At 30.3% G+C, this 14,511-nt stretch overlaps 1 protein-coding gene across 1 annotated transcript; it reads right to left on the bottom strand.

Moving 5' to 3' along the window:
* Positions 1 to 116: 116 nt before the first annotated feature.
* On the bottom strand, positions 117 to 14,510 carry LOC139521044 (nucleolar protein 14-like). Its single transcript, XM_071314230.1, has 5 exons — positions 14,457 to 14,510; positions 11,817 to 11,900; positions 10,345 to 10,611; positions 1,617 to 1,775; positions 117 to 246 (listed from the first exon to the last, which is right to left on the bottom strand). Exons 1-5 carry the CDS (start codon positions 14,498 to 14,500, stop codon positions 132 to 134), a joined length of 669 nt encoding a protein of 222 aa, XP_071170331.1. The 5' UTR covers positions 14,501 to 14,510; the 3' UTR covers positions 117 to 131.
* Position 14,511: the final 1 nt, after the last annotated feature.

Genomic DNA, 14,511 nt, shown 5'->3' with positions numbered 1-14,511 from the left:
CTATATCTTCTAAACAGGAGGTATAAATAACAACCTCACTATATCTTCTAAACAGGAGGTATAAATAACAACCTCACTATATCTTCTAAACAGGAGGTATAAATAACAATGTTCAATAACTAAGGATATTTTTATTTTTCTTTATTCTCATTGTGACTTTTATTTCTTTTCATTGCTCTGTAATCCCCTTCTTGATTGGCTAGCAATCCATATAACTGTTTCACCTTCCTCTTTCTCTCATCATCCCTGAAAAATAACAAAAAAATATCCATCTTTAAAGAAAAAAGAGTCTTTTTCTAGAATTAAGTTTTATGTTAAAATAAACGTCAAGGGCAATTATTCTACAAAGAGTACACATACTATTTTTGCTAAATTCTACTAATTTGTAGGTAATATCTTGCTGATCAATTAGTTGATTTGAAGTTAATTTTTACCTTTTATATTTTCAAGATTGTTGGCATTAATGAGATAAAAGGTAGAATTCATCATCTAAAAGTAATAACTACTATAGGAGATAGTCAATACTAAATGTTCAATAGATAGAGCTCAACATGCTAAACATTTCTAACAATGTCTCATTTCCTATATAGTAGTTTTCAAAGGAATAGACAAACGTTTGCATTTTATTCCTATGTTCTATTTCAAGCCATGTCAGCATTTTAGGTTGGCAGGATGGGTCATTAGACAATTTTGTAAACTAAATACCCAACTGATGATTGTGGCAAACTTTGAACACAAACTTTACGACAAAAGAGACGATTTCAGCTTTCCAATTGTGAACTATCCATTTCTAAGTAGCAACATTCCAGCAGCACCTGCATACGGGGTATATATCTCCCAATTGATACGATATTCCCGTGCTTGCATTTCCTATCATGATTTTCTTGATAGAGGGTTACTGCTCACAAGGAAGTTATTAAACCAAGAGTTCCAAATGGTGAAGTTGAAATCATCCCTTCGTAAATTTTACGGACGCCATCACGAGTTGGTTGACCGTATGGAATAACCGTTTCACAAATGATATCAGATATGTTCCTAACGTCGTAACTACAATCCCCTTCCCTTTCATGAATGTGACCTACCGAATTAGACTATTTACCGGATTTGTAATCACATAAGCAACACGACGGGTGCCACATGTGAAGCAGGATCTGCTTACCCTTCCGGAGCACCTGAGATCACCCCTAGTTTTTGGTGGGGTTCGTGTTGTTTATTCTTTAGTTTTCTATGTGGTGTCATGTGTACTATTGTTTTTCTGTGTGTCTTTTTCATTTTTAGCCATGGCGTTGTCAGTTTGTTTTAGATTTATGAGTTTGACTGTCCCTTTGGTATCTTTCGTCCCTCTTTTAGAGGAAATGATATTTACAAAAAAAAAACAGACGACAAGGCTAGATTGCAGAAACAATGCATTTATATTTGATGAGAAAATTACTAGACCCCTTAGTCCATGTGAGCTTAAAATATGTGTGATTTAGCAATTTTCATCAAAGAAATTTATAGTAAATTTGTATTTGGTTGAACACTTGAATTCATACTTCCATTATAACCACTTTATTTTGTATCCCATTGATAATAACAATAAAACAGTATATGTGAGTAGAAAGAATGAGGCTTACTTTTCTTTTTGTTCCTGGAACTGTACTTGAGCTATCATATAGGAATCTTTTCTTATTTCTCTAATGGCTCCCTTCATCTCCTTTTTGTATTTATGTACAAGTTTCTGTTTTTCATTTATTTCCTTTGATCCACCCTTCCTTTTCTTTCTATCACCAAACCTAGAAAACAAAAGTATAAATATGAAACAGTGGTACATTTTTATTAATCTGAAACAAGAATATATCACAATGTTTATAATCTATGTTCATTTTTTAATGCCCTTTCACTTCTAAAAGTTGGAAAGTTAAATGAATACAACTGTACTCAGTAAAGGGAATACTCTGAAGGATTGTTTTCTATGGTTTAAGACAACGAGACAGTGGTATGTATTTTTGTTAATTTGACAAATATAGATTCTTACATTGATACCAGTGGATTATTGGGTTTATCCAATCGAGATAGTTATATTATCAATTTTAAAGTTCGAGGCTCGGCGAGGACTTTAAAATATATAATATAACTAATAAATCCGATAATCCAGGAGTAAATATGTAAGAATCTGTTTATCTAATGAATAAAAAATACATTTTTTTTTTTTTTTTTTTTTTTTTTTTTTTTTTTTTTTAAATGTTATAATATTTTATTTGAATTTTACATTTGTTAGAGATACAAGAAGTACCGGTACCTTATCCCGGCCTCGTTAACATTAGTATATAACATTTTATTGATAAGTTAGTACTTGTTAGTGCACAATATGTATATATAGTAATAATGACATGTATGTAACTGAGTAGAAATATGATAACATGATGTATAATAAATTCTAATTTATGAAATTAATTTAATTTTTGCTGCAACCAGATTATGGAATTTTTCGTATTTGCCTTCTTTATTTATCAATATTTCATGATATTGAAGAAATTCTCTTTTGAAAATTTCAAACATATTAATTTGTTTTGTTTTTTGTTCGGATATATAGTATCCTTTGTATACAGTAAAAAGAATAATTGTAATTAAATCATTAATACTGTAGTAACTTGTATCGTTTATTTTGTATCCGTACAAAAGTGATTTAATTGATATGATGTGATGTCCTATTTTAAGTTTATCAAGTAAAAGTTTTATTTGATTCCAAAATGATTTCAGAAATTTGCATGTTAAAAAGTAGTGCTCATAATCTTCGATGACATCACAAATATTACATAGCGGAGTTTTAGTTATTTTCCAAGAGAAAAGTAATTGTTTGGTTGGTAAAATGTAGTGCAGAAATTTCCATCTTAACATTTTGAATTTATTATCTTGTATATAGTAAAAGATATAATTTAGCATTTGTTGTCTTTTGTTTGTGTTGTTTTCCAAGATAAATATGTTGTCCCATTTTTGAAATCCTATTGGTTTTTCATAATATCTATTTAAGAGGGAGATGTAGATGTCTTTGGAGGAAATGTTTTAAGTGATACCATTTTCCCTTTTTTATCTTTAAATTTATATTCGGAGTCAATGGCAACTTTTGTTTTTAATGATTCTTCTTTAGTTAGCTCTTGTAACCACTGTTTTGGTATTGCTTTCATTAATTTAGAATATTCTGAAAACCAGTTAGCATGACAGGAAAGTTTATCTAAGATCATGTTTTGATTAAATTTTCCTTTATTATCAATAATGTCATTTAAAAAAAGAATTTTGCTGTTTATCCAGTTTTTGAAGATGAGACATTTACCGTTTAATTTGATATTTTTATTGCCCCATATAAGCTGCTGTCTTATTTGTTTATATGATAGATGATCCAATTCCTTTTCAGATTTTGTATTTATCCATGATTTGATTATTCTTAAGTAAAATTGTGGAATTAGTTCTTTCAGTTTATAGACCAAATTAATATTGGTAAAATTCATTTTAAATATAAGGAATTCTTGTCCAAATTTATCAAAATAAAATCTTGGTAATACTTTCCAATTGGGTGATAGATCTTCGTTGTCGATGAGTTTTTTTACCCAACTAATATTTATCGCTTCTAGATATTTATCTATGTTTATCATTTTAAGCCCGCCAGCATGGTAATTTTTACTTATTATATCCCTTTTAACCTTTTCAGATTTATTATTCCATGTAAAACTGTATATTAATTTTTTAAATTTTGCTAGGTATTCGTTATCAATTTCGGTTACAGATGCAACATAAGTAATATTCGGTAAGATTAATGATTTAACAAGAGTTATCTTACCTAACATAGTTAAATTTCTTTTATTCCAATCTTTAATTATTTTTTCAGATTTTTCGTATTGTCGTTGCAAGTTTAATTTTTTACACTCATTTTTATTAAGTCCAAAGTATATTCCCAAAACTTTTATAGGTTTTTGTGTAAAATTAATGTTTTCAACTTTATCTTTGCAGGACTTTAAATTGCCGAGCCATATTCCTTCTGTTTTATTTCGGTTAAGCTTTAGGCCTGAAAGTGATCCAAAAATTTCTATAATATTCAGAGTTAATGACACTTCTTGTTTTGAATTTAAAAATAAAGTGGTGTCGTCTGCAAGCTGGCTTAATTTTAATGTATGGGTTTTATTATCTAGTTTAATTTGAAAACCTTTAAAATTTTTATTCTGTCTTAATCTACTAGCTAAAATTTCAACAGCAATTACGAAAATTATAGAACTCGCGGGACACCCTTGACGGATTCCGCGCTCAATGTTGAAGGGTCTTGAAATCCAACCATTATTTAATATGCAACCCTTTATATCTGTGTATAACGTATTTATCCACCTCAAAAGAGATTCCTGGAAGCCAAATTTCTTTAAAGAACAATACATAAATTCCCATTCTAGCGAGTCAAATGCCTTTGTGAAGTCTAAAAATAGGATAGCTCCATCTACATTGAATTTTTCCGAATAATCTATAATATCTTGGATTTGTCTAATATTAAATCCTATACATTGTATATCTGTTTTTTACATAACCGTTTTGATCACTATGAATGATTTTATGCAATATTGGTTTCAGTCTTTGTGCAAGAGAGTATGCTATAATTTTGGTATCTACATTTAGTAAGGTAATTGGTCTATAATTATCTAAATTTAATGTGTCGTTTTTCTTGTATATAAGGGTAATTAATCCAAGTTTCTGAGAATTTGTTAATTCTTTTTTTTCATAGCAATTATTAAAAACATCTACAGCAAAGTTTTGTAAGTTTGACCAGAAAGCTCTATAAAATTCAATTGAGAGACCATCGATACCTGGTGTTTTATTAAGTTTCATTTTAAAAACAGATTGTGTACATTCCTCTATTGTCAGGTTGCCGTCAATTTCATTGCTTTCTTTTGTACTTAATTTGTAATTTATTTTAGTTTTTTCAATATAATTTTCAATTTCTGTTAGATCAGGGTTAGTTGACTTATATAAATTGACATAATAATTTCTCCCCGTATCTAATATTTTGCCTTGATCTTCTGTTATTTCTCCTTTACTGTCCCTTATAGCAGTAATGTTTTTCCTTGTTTGTCTTGATTTTTCTAATCCCAAGAAATATTTTGTATTTTTTTTCGCCCTCTTCTATCCATTTAACTCGTGATCTTATTTGTGCCCCTTTTATTTTATCTGAATATAGAGTTTGTAGCGTTTCTTCTGTTTTATTTATTGAATCTATTATATTTGGCAAATTATTTTTTCCATCCAGGTTGTTATCATGAATTTCATTCAAAAGTTTAAGTTCTTGTTCTAGTTTTGTAATTTCATCTCTTTTATGTTTAGCTTTTAATTTACAATGTTCTATAGTTTTCTCTCTTACTTCTATTTTAAAAAGATCCCACACGATTGCTAGACTTTTTTTATTTCTTAATTTTTTATATTTATCTATCAAAGTATTTATTTTTATTTTGTATGATTCGTCGTTAAGAATATTGTTGTTTAATTTGAAGTATCCCTTTCCTTTGTTCCCTTGACAATGATTAATTTTAAGTGAAATCGCTAAGTGATCTGTATATTGAATTGTTGCAGGTCGTATATCAGTGCTGAGTACTCTTGGTCTCACATCTTCACTTACTAGAAAATAATCAATTCTACTAGCTACTTCATTATTTTTCCTTTTCCAGGTATATTGCGTTTTATTTGGATTTATAGCTCTCCATATATCTATAACTTTTAGTTTTTTTATCAGAGTTTTTAGCCCATTTGTCTTATTTTTTATTTTTTGTTGATCTTTTTTATTACTTTTTCTATCTTTTATATTAAGCGTTTCATTCATATCACCGCATATGATAATTATACCAAGACTATATTTTTCAATGACACTTAAAGCTTTTTTAAAGAATATATTTCTATCTTTACATGTGTTTGGGGCATAAAGGTTTACAAAGGTAAATATATTTTTATCGATTTCTATGTTGATTAAAACAATTCTTCCGTCTTGATCTACATATTTATCTATGATTTCATACTTAATTTTTTGGTTGATATAAATCGAAACACCTCTTGATTGCGTGCTTCCAAAACTATGATATAAATCGCCCGTAAATTCTTTATCTATTGAATTGTTCGAAAAATGTGTTTCTTGTAAAAATATTATGTTGCATTTTTGTTGTTTTATCCATTCTTTTAGTCTAATTCTTTTTTCATATTTTCCTAACCCCTGACAATTTAAAGAACATATATGCAATGGATTAGTTGACATCTTGATTTTGTTTTTAAAAAAGTATTTGATACATGTATTTCAAGTATAAAAAGCAGAATATACATACAAATATATACAGAATTTAGAGATAAAAATACAATCATATGTGCATCTCTAATGACAGTTTTAGCTTTGACTGTGTGAGTTGCTAGACTAAATATAATTACATGTACACACATACATTTAATTTCATATTGACCGACTTTAATAGGTTTCCACCTATTTCTATATTTAGAATTGTTAGTTGGTAAAATATATTGACCTTCACATGTAAAACGATTAATTCGCACGAGGATTAACTTTAATAGACTAATATACCATACATAGAAATATATAAATGTGATGGATATAATATATATCTTTCTGAATTGGTGAGTATTGAATTTATTTTTCGTTAATTGTATATTTTTAAAACACTTTTCAGAAATAAAGACATTATAAAACAAGTAGCAAAAATAACGGGAGATTATTATCAAATACTTTCGTGTGCTTATGATAACAGTACAGATACTACAACTATTTTGTTTACGGGGCTTGACTTTAATTATACAAATATTTAGCAGGACACGGAGATTCTGATGCAAATAATTAAAAAAAAGAAGACATAATGCATGAATGGAAACTTTTGAGGTTACAACTAAAAGAGGATAATTATCTGCATATAAAAACAGGTATAAATAGGTCAAACTGATTTGTTTACATTTTGTATACAGGTGTGTGGAAATGGCGATGGAATTAATTTGCATATCTATATAAATAAAGTAGAGTGCTATTGCTTTTCTGTTTACATGATTATATGACATAGCGCACATATTGATATTGTGGTGCATTGAAACACAAATTATTACATATGTATATATAACTATACTTGTTATTTCATATGGAAAAAAAGGAGTAGTTTCATTGATCTATACATATTATATTGACAACAATCTATTTATAGAGTTTATTGTTCTATTTTGTTTTGTGCAGAGTATATACAATCTAATGTTATTGTATCATACACTGCCACATATTTTTTTAATTGTTTTTTATAAATATATATAAAATAGGAGTATATACAGATATTTGTACAAGTACAAATTATTATGTCCATTGACTTAGGCATTGTTGTATGGATAATATATTTTGAAAGGAAATGATATATGGTAACTGTTCTTGTACCTATGTCTTTGATGATTTACTGGAATCAGTTTGTCTGTTGTGATATTCATCTGTAGGGGTTGTTGCTGGTCTTTTCCCCTGTTTTTGTACTGGTGTTGTTGATTCAGGGTTTACAATGAATTTGTCTATTGGTCCTTTTGATTCAACTTTTTGGCTTGCTTTTTGTATTGTCTTTGTTTTCTTTTTTCTTGTTTTTTTCTCCTGTAAATCAGGATCAATTTCTGTAATGACTTTACTGATAGCCGTTGTTGTTGCTGTTATTGCTTCTGTTGGTAGCAATATGGACTGCGAAGGTGGGGTTTCACTGTGATCAACATGATCACCAATGTCAGTCTCTTCCCCACTTTCACTTTCACTAGAATCAGAATGGTCATCTGTTTTATTAGCTTCATTGTCTGATGCTGTTTTACTAGGAGTTTCATTGTCTGGTGCTGGTTTACTAGAAGTTTGGCATTCTTTTGCTTTATGCCCTTCTTTTCCACATTCATTACAAACCCAATCGTTTTGGCATTTGTCTTGTTTGTGTCCCTTTTTCAGGCATTTTTGACAAGTAATATGTGCATTTATGTAGATTTGGCCTTTGTAATATATTTTGGCATTGTACTTGCTTATCCTTGTGAATCTGGGTAGTGTGCCCTCCAATGGTTCGACAAAAAAGATTCTGTCTCCAGATTGGCAGTCGGTCATTTCGCCATCTATTCTCACTCTCTCTCTGAAATAGCTTGTAACGACTACCCCATTAGATTGAAAGAACGAGAAGATCATACCGTCTTCAGCTGATAAAGGAATGTTGGACACACGTACTCGGAGGTATTCTGGGTGTTGTTCAGCTACAGGGATTCTTGGGTTTTTATCGTATACTGTTAAAAGTTTGTTACGTATAGATACACCTCTTGTAAGGAGGTGATCTCTTGCTAGTGATCATTTTCTTTTTTTGTTAACCGAAAATCCCCTTCGAGTGCCTTTCACATTCCATGAAGTTGTCAATAATTTCATTAACACCTGTTAGCATATTTTGATTCATCCAGTTAGCTAAAAAGGTTATGACCCTTAAAATCATCCAATGATATTTTGAGATCATCAGCAACCACACGTTGATTAAACTTTTTTTTATACAATTGGTTGGGAAAGGGATAAATTACCATAGAATTAGAGAAAAAAGTTTCACAATGATTATTTTATTATTAATTTCAAAATGCCCTTTTAAAACCCTATAACCAATATATGCATGTCCATTTTTTTTTTATAAATCACTTCTAACAGTTGGAAAGTTACATGAATACAATTGTACTCAATAAAGGGTTGTTTTCTTTGTGAATGTGCTTTGATATTTACAGTAATTAGTAGTCTTACCCCCAAATGAAGAGTGACAAAAGATACCAACTAGAGTCTCTTTAGAGCCTGTGTCGCTCACCTTGGTCTATGTGCGTATTAAACAAAGGACACAAATGGATTCATGACAAACTTGTGTTTTGGTGATGGTGATGTGTTTGTAGATCTTACTTTACTGAACATTCTTGCTACTCACACTTTTCTCTATCTATAATGAACTTGGTCCTTTAGTTACAGAGGAAAATATTTTGTAAAAGTTTACCAAAAAATATCAAATTAATGAAAATTGTTAAAAATTGGCTATAAAGGGCAATGCATCCTTTAGGGGTCAACTGACCATTTTGATCATGTTGACTTCTTTGTATATCTTACTTTGCTGAACATTATTATCTCTATCTATAATAATATTCAAGATAATAACCAAAAACCGATAAAATTTCCTTAAAAATTACCAATTGGGGGGCAGCAACCCAACAACCAGATGTCCAATTCTTCTAAAAATTTCAGGGCAGATAGATATTGACTCGATCAACAATTAACCCATGTCAGATTTGTTCTAAATGCTTTGGTGTCAGAGTATTAAGCCAAAATCTACATTTTACCCCTATGTTCTATTTTTAGCCATGACGGCCATCTTGGTTAGTTGGCTGGGTCAGCGCAACATGTTTTAAACTAAATAACCTAATAATGATTGTGGCTAAGTTTGGTTAAATTTGATCTATTAGTTTCAGAGGAGAAGATTTTTGTAAAAGATTACCAAAATTTACCAAAAATTCGTAAAAAATGACTATAAAGGGTAATTACTCTTTTAGGGGTCAACTGACCATTTTGGTCATCTAACTTATTTGTAGATCTTACTTTCCTGAACATTATTGCTGTTTACAGTTTAGTTCCATTTATAATAATATTAAAGATAATAACAAAAAGCGGCAAAATTTCCTTAAAGTTACCAATTCAGGGGCAGCAACCCAACAACAGGTTGTCCGATTCATCTGAAAATTTCAGGGCAGATAGATCTTGAATTGATAAATAATTTTACCTTCATGTCAGATTTGCTCTTATTGCTTTTGTTTCACAGTGATAAACCAAAATCTACATTTTACCTGTATTTTCTATTTTTAGCCATGGAGGCCATCTTGGTAAAATTTGGCCCAGTAGTTTCAGAGGAGAAGATTTTTGTAAAAGTTAATGTCTACGACAAACGGTGGTCGTCAAGTGAAGAGAAAAGCTCACTTGGCACTTTGGGCCAGGTGAGCTAAAAAGTGAAATTACAAAAAATACAAACACCAAGTAAAATTCAAAATGGAAATCCCTTATTAAATTTGAAAAATCAAATCAAACATGTCAAACAAAAAGAAAACAACTGACATACCAAAGGGTCATTTTATGTTAATTAAAATAATAAATGATTTCAATATTTTGCTCTGCAAATTGCTGACATTCGAAATTCTGTATTCAGGTCATGTACATACCTACCCCCTGCCCCCCCCCAAAAAAAAAATAACTGTTGTATAATAATTATGTATACATTTTCAATCTCAGTTAAAATATGTTTCTAACTCTATAATCAAAGGTCTAAAATAACATACACTTCTTCTATTTTTGGTTCAAACATTTTCAGTGGTGGTGGTTTCTTTTTCTGCATGACTAATGGCTTTCGTTGAGTTTCCATCCCTTCAGTAATATTATTTACAAGTCTTTGTATTTGTTTCTGCAAGGATTCTGGGTAATTATTGACAGGAAGTTTACCACATTGACATTTGATTGGTGAAAATATTTCTAAGTATGATGGGTAATTATCATAAACTGCAGAAAATTGTTCCAGTAACACTACTGTTGATGATATTACAGATAACCTGAAAAAAGAAAATATTGAAATTGTATTACTATTCACTATTTGACACACATGTTTGACAATTAGTACATACATGTCATTCTCCTTAATTGTAAACCCTCTTCCCTCCCTCTTGTTAATAATTTTATTAATGTTCAATATTTGACAATTAGTATATAGATTTTGTTGTAAAGGTTTGAAAGGTTTTTTGAATGTTGGCAAGCTCTCAAATATTTTTTTGTAATGCATGCAACTTTATGCAAGGAAGGTTTTTAAAACTTCTTGATTGAAGACAGAAGATTCATGAAGAATTTTAAACTAATTAAATCTCACAGTCAATTCCTTCTTCTGTATACTGCCCAAATTCAACACATTAGGCAAAAAAAAGAAGATGTGTGTTTCATATTACGGTACCCAACTTATTTTTTAAGCTACAAGTTTTTTTTGTCATTTTTAAATAATCACTGTTTAAGTCAGAATGCCTCTCCCTATACTCAATGTAAACAAAACTGTGTCCTAAATACACGGATGCCCCATCCTCACTATCATTTTCTATGTTCAGTTGACCGTGAAAATGGGGTAAAATCTCGAATTAAAATTTGAAAGATCCTATCATAAGGAACATGTGTACTAAGTTTCAAGTGGATTGGACTTCAAGTTCATCAAAAACTACCTCTATCAAAAACTTTAACCTGAAGCGGGACAGACAGAAGGACAGGCGGACGGATGAAGAAATGGATGCTAAGACCAGACAACATTATGCCCTTAAATGGGTCATAAAAAAAATTAATCCCACCTACCTTCAAAGATGTAATAGGAAATGTACATTTTTGTTTAGCTTAAATAGTCTGGTTTACATTTAGAAAGTTATATTTGTATTTTGTAAGATTTGTTTCAGCCTTGTTTAATTTTGTTTACTCTACAAACTGGAAGAATATGATTAAGCTTGTTAACATAAAATAAAAGGTAGAAAACATAATTAGAACAAGAATGTGCTCATAGTACATGGATGACCCAATGAAATCGCACTATCATTTTCTCCGTTACTGGACCGTGAAATTAGGGTAAAAACTCTAATATGGCATTAAAATGATCATATACTAGGGAACATGTGTACTAAGTTTCAAGTTGATTGGACTTCAACTTCATCGAAAACTACCCTGACCAAATACTTTAACCTGAAGCGGGACAGGACAAACAGACGGACGGACAGAAAACAAATGTTACCTAAAACCATCATTATTGAGAGCATCTCTATCCATATCTGTGGTAAGTACTTCTGACATCTTAAGCTTGGTCTGTATCGTCTCCCTATGACAAATAATACAGGGTTTATGATACATTATACAAATTTATATGCAAACTGAACCATCAGATTCAAATTTGATTTAACTTAATTCTTTTAACGTTTATACTTAAGAAGTAAACTAGAAGCTGTAAAGAGCCTGTGTTGCTCACCTTGGTGTATGTTAAATTTTCAATAGTGAAGAGAAGAATATAAATTTTGAATAAGATCTTAAAATTTGTTTGGTAAGGAGGTTCAATTTTGCCTAAAAAATGTACCCATTTTAAAATTACATTTACTGAAATTCATTCCCTATACAAATATTTAAGAAAGAATGACCTATATATCTATAATACTAAAATTATGAGGTCCAATTTGTCAGCCGTCATCATGTAAAAACGACGAATCAAAGAATTCAACTTTATATATAACTAATATAGTACAAAGGTGTAGATTAAAAATTACACCACTCCAGGCCCTTTTGATTTCCACGTAATTAATATTGCCAATAATTAAGAAGTTCCGGGTCGAGTCCGATCTGTACGTTCCGCATCTGACAGGCGCACCAACAAACGGTGTATTCAGGATTAATATGCTATATACACGGGTCATAAACACAGGGTTGACACTACTAAATTGTCAAATTGTTACCTATTGAAGTATTTTAATCAGTCAGACTTTCTAAGATAACAATACGAATAATAAAAATCTGGACTAAAAATAAGGCGTATAGGTACAGTTTTCAATTTGTTAGCGGGCATGACGTAAAACATCGAATCAAAGATGTCAACTTTATTTATAACTAATATAGGACAATGCTGTTGATTAAAAAATACTCCATTCCAGGACCTTTTGTTTTCCAATTAATATTACCAATAATTGATAAGTTTCAGTTCGACGGGTTCAAATAGAAAGATTTGAAAGCAGAGAAAACTGTATCTTATAATCCGCATGACTTTATCAGATGACAATACTAATACTAAAATAAGGCTTGCGCATAGTTATATACTTTAATTCAGTCAGGGACCCGCGATATCACGGGTGTGTTCTAGTATTTAGAATGAAATTCAAAACAGTGTGGCTGTGGCTATTGATTGACACATTAAATTCATCCATTGGCTGGGACAATTAAGGTGAACGTTTGCACGTAACGACCACTGCTCACTATGTACTTTTTAAAGACACTTAAACTATTGGGTCACCAAAGGTTCTCAACACCTTAATAAAGTAATTCGAAAAATTAATCAGAAATAACACGATGTTTTGATTTATACCAATTATATAAATCAAAACATAAAGGTTATTCCTGATTAATTTTTCGAATTATTTTATTATTAAAGGCGTTAAGAAACCTTTGGTGACCCCACAGTTTAAATGTCTATCGTAGGTACGTCGTGAACAGTGGTCGTTACAGACAAACGTTCGCGTAAATTGTCCCAGTCAATGGATGAATTTAATGTGTCGATCAATTGCCACAGCCACACTGTTTTGAATTTCATTCTATTTAAAAATATGTAAAATATCACCCAGGCTATTATAATAAAGCACTAAATCTAAGTCATCACACATAATTCATAAATATACAGCTTCCATTTAATTTTCATATAAGAATTGACTTTTAGTCATTGGGAAACTTATTTAAAAGATGAACTTTCAAATGAATTGATTTAATCTAATATAATAGTTGAGCATTGATAATGTAAAATTCTCATTAGCATATTTATATATGATATGTGTGTAGATCATAACCCATATCAATATACAGTTATCAAACATAAATGCATTTTGATATAGGATGTCATTAAAAAGGAAGGTAATTTGATATAATCTTGCAAAATTATCACCCATAATTTATTGTTCTAAGCCTAACATTTAATTTTTTTTACTCAATAATTGGCCAAAAGCACATAATCTCATATCAATTTGAAAATAGATGCATATTCATCATCCCATATACTTAGACAATATTAATTCAAACATTATCAGCAACCAGACTATTTACCATTAAGTTAGAACATTTCATATACATCTATCTAACTTATATTGAATTCTGGTATTGACCTATGAGCCATTGCGCAAATGTGGCATGCAGCAAATATGTGACCCATAACTTGCTAATGTCACATAGTGTGTCTTTAAATATAGATACTTAACATGTACAATCAAATGTTTTATATTGCTAATTTGACAGGCATATTAGGACCTGCATATTCACTGAGCATGCAATGAACCCTGCAGAAATATAATACCAGTTCCTAGATATTGTCAACAGAATGTTTTTCTTCATTTTTTGTTGTTCTTTTCTATACATTGTACAACACTATTTCTTTGTATGTTTTTGTGTTAGTGAAAAAAAGGGGTAAATCTTCCGTGTCTTCCCTTTTATGTATCTATCCCCAGTGTATGTATTCTAATTCATTTTGATTACAATAGAATATGAAATTTTAGGTACCATGGATACATAAAGAAATAGTTCTATAATGGAGACACATGAACACATTTTAACAGAAACTGACACTATTGATAGCCAGGTAATCTATAATAATCAATATAATTTAAATGTTCAAACAAAATGTACCTACAATTGGGAATTTAAAAACCTTGACTTAACATGATAGTTTCCCATGACCCACCAAA

This window comes from Mytilus edulis, chromosome 4, assembly GCF_963676685.1.
Source record: "Mytilus edulis chromosome 4, xbMytEdul2.2, whole genome shotgun sequence".
Lineage (NCBI taxonomy): Eukaryota > Metazoa > Mollusca > Bivalvia > Mytilida > Mytilidae > Mytilus > Mytilus edulis.
This window is presented reverse-complemented; position numbering and strand designations above follow the sequence as displayed.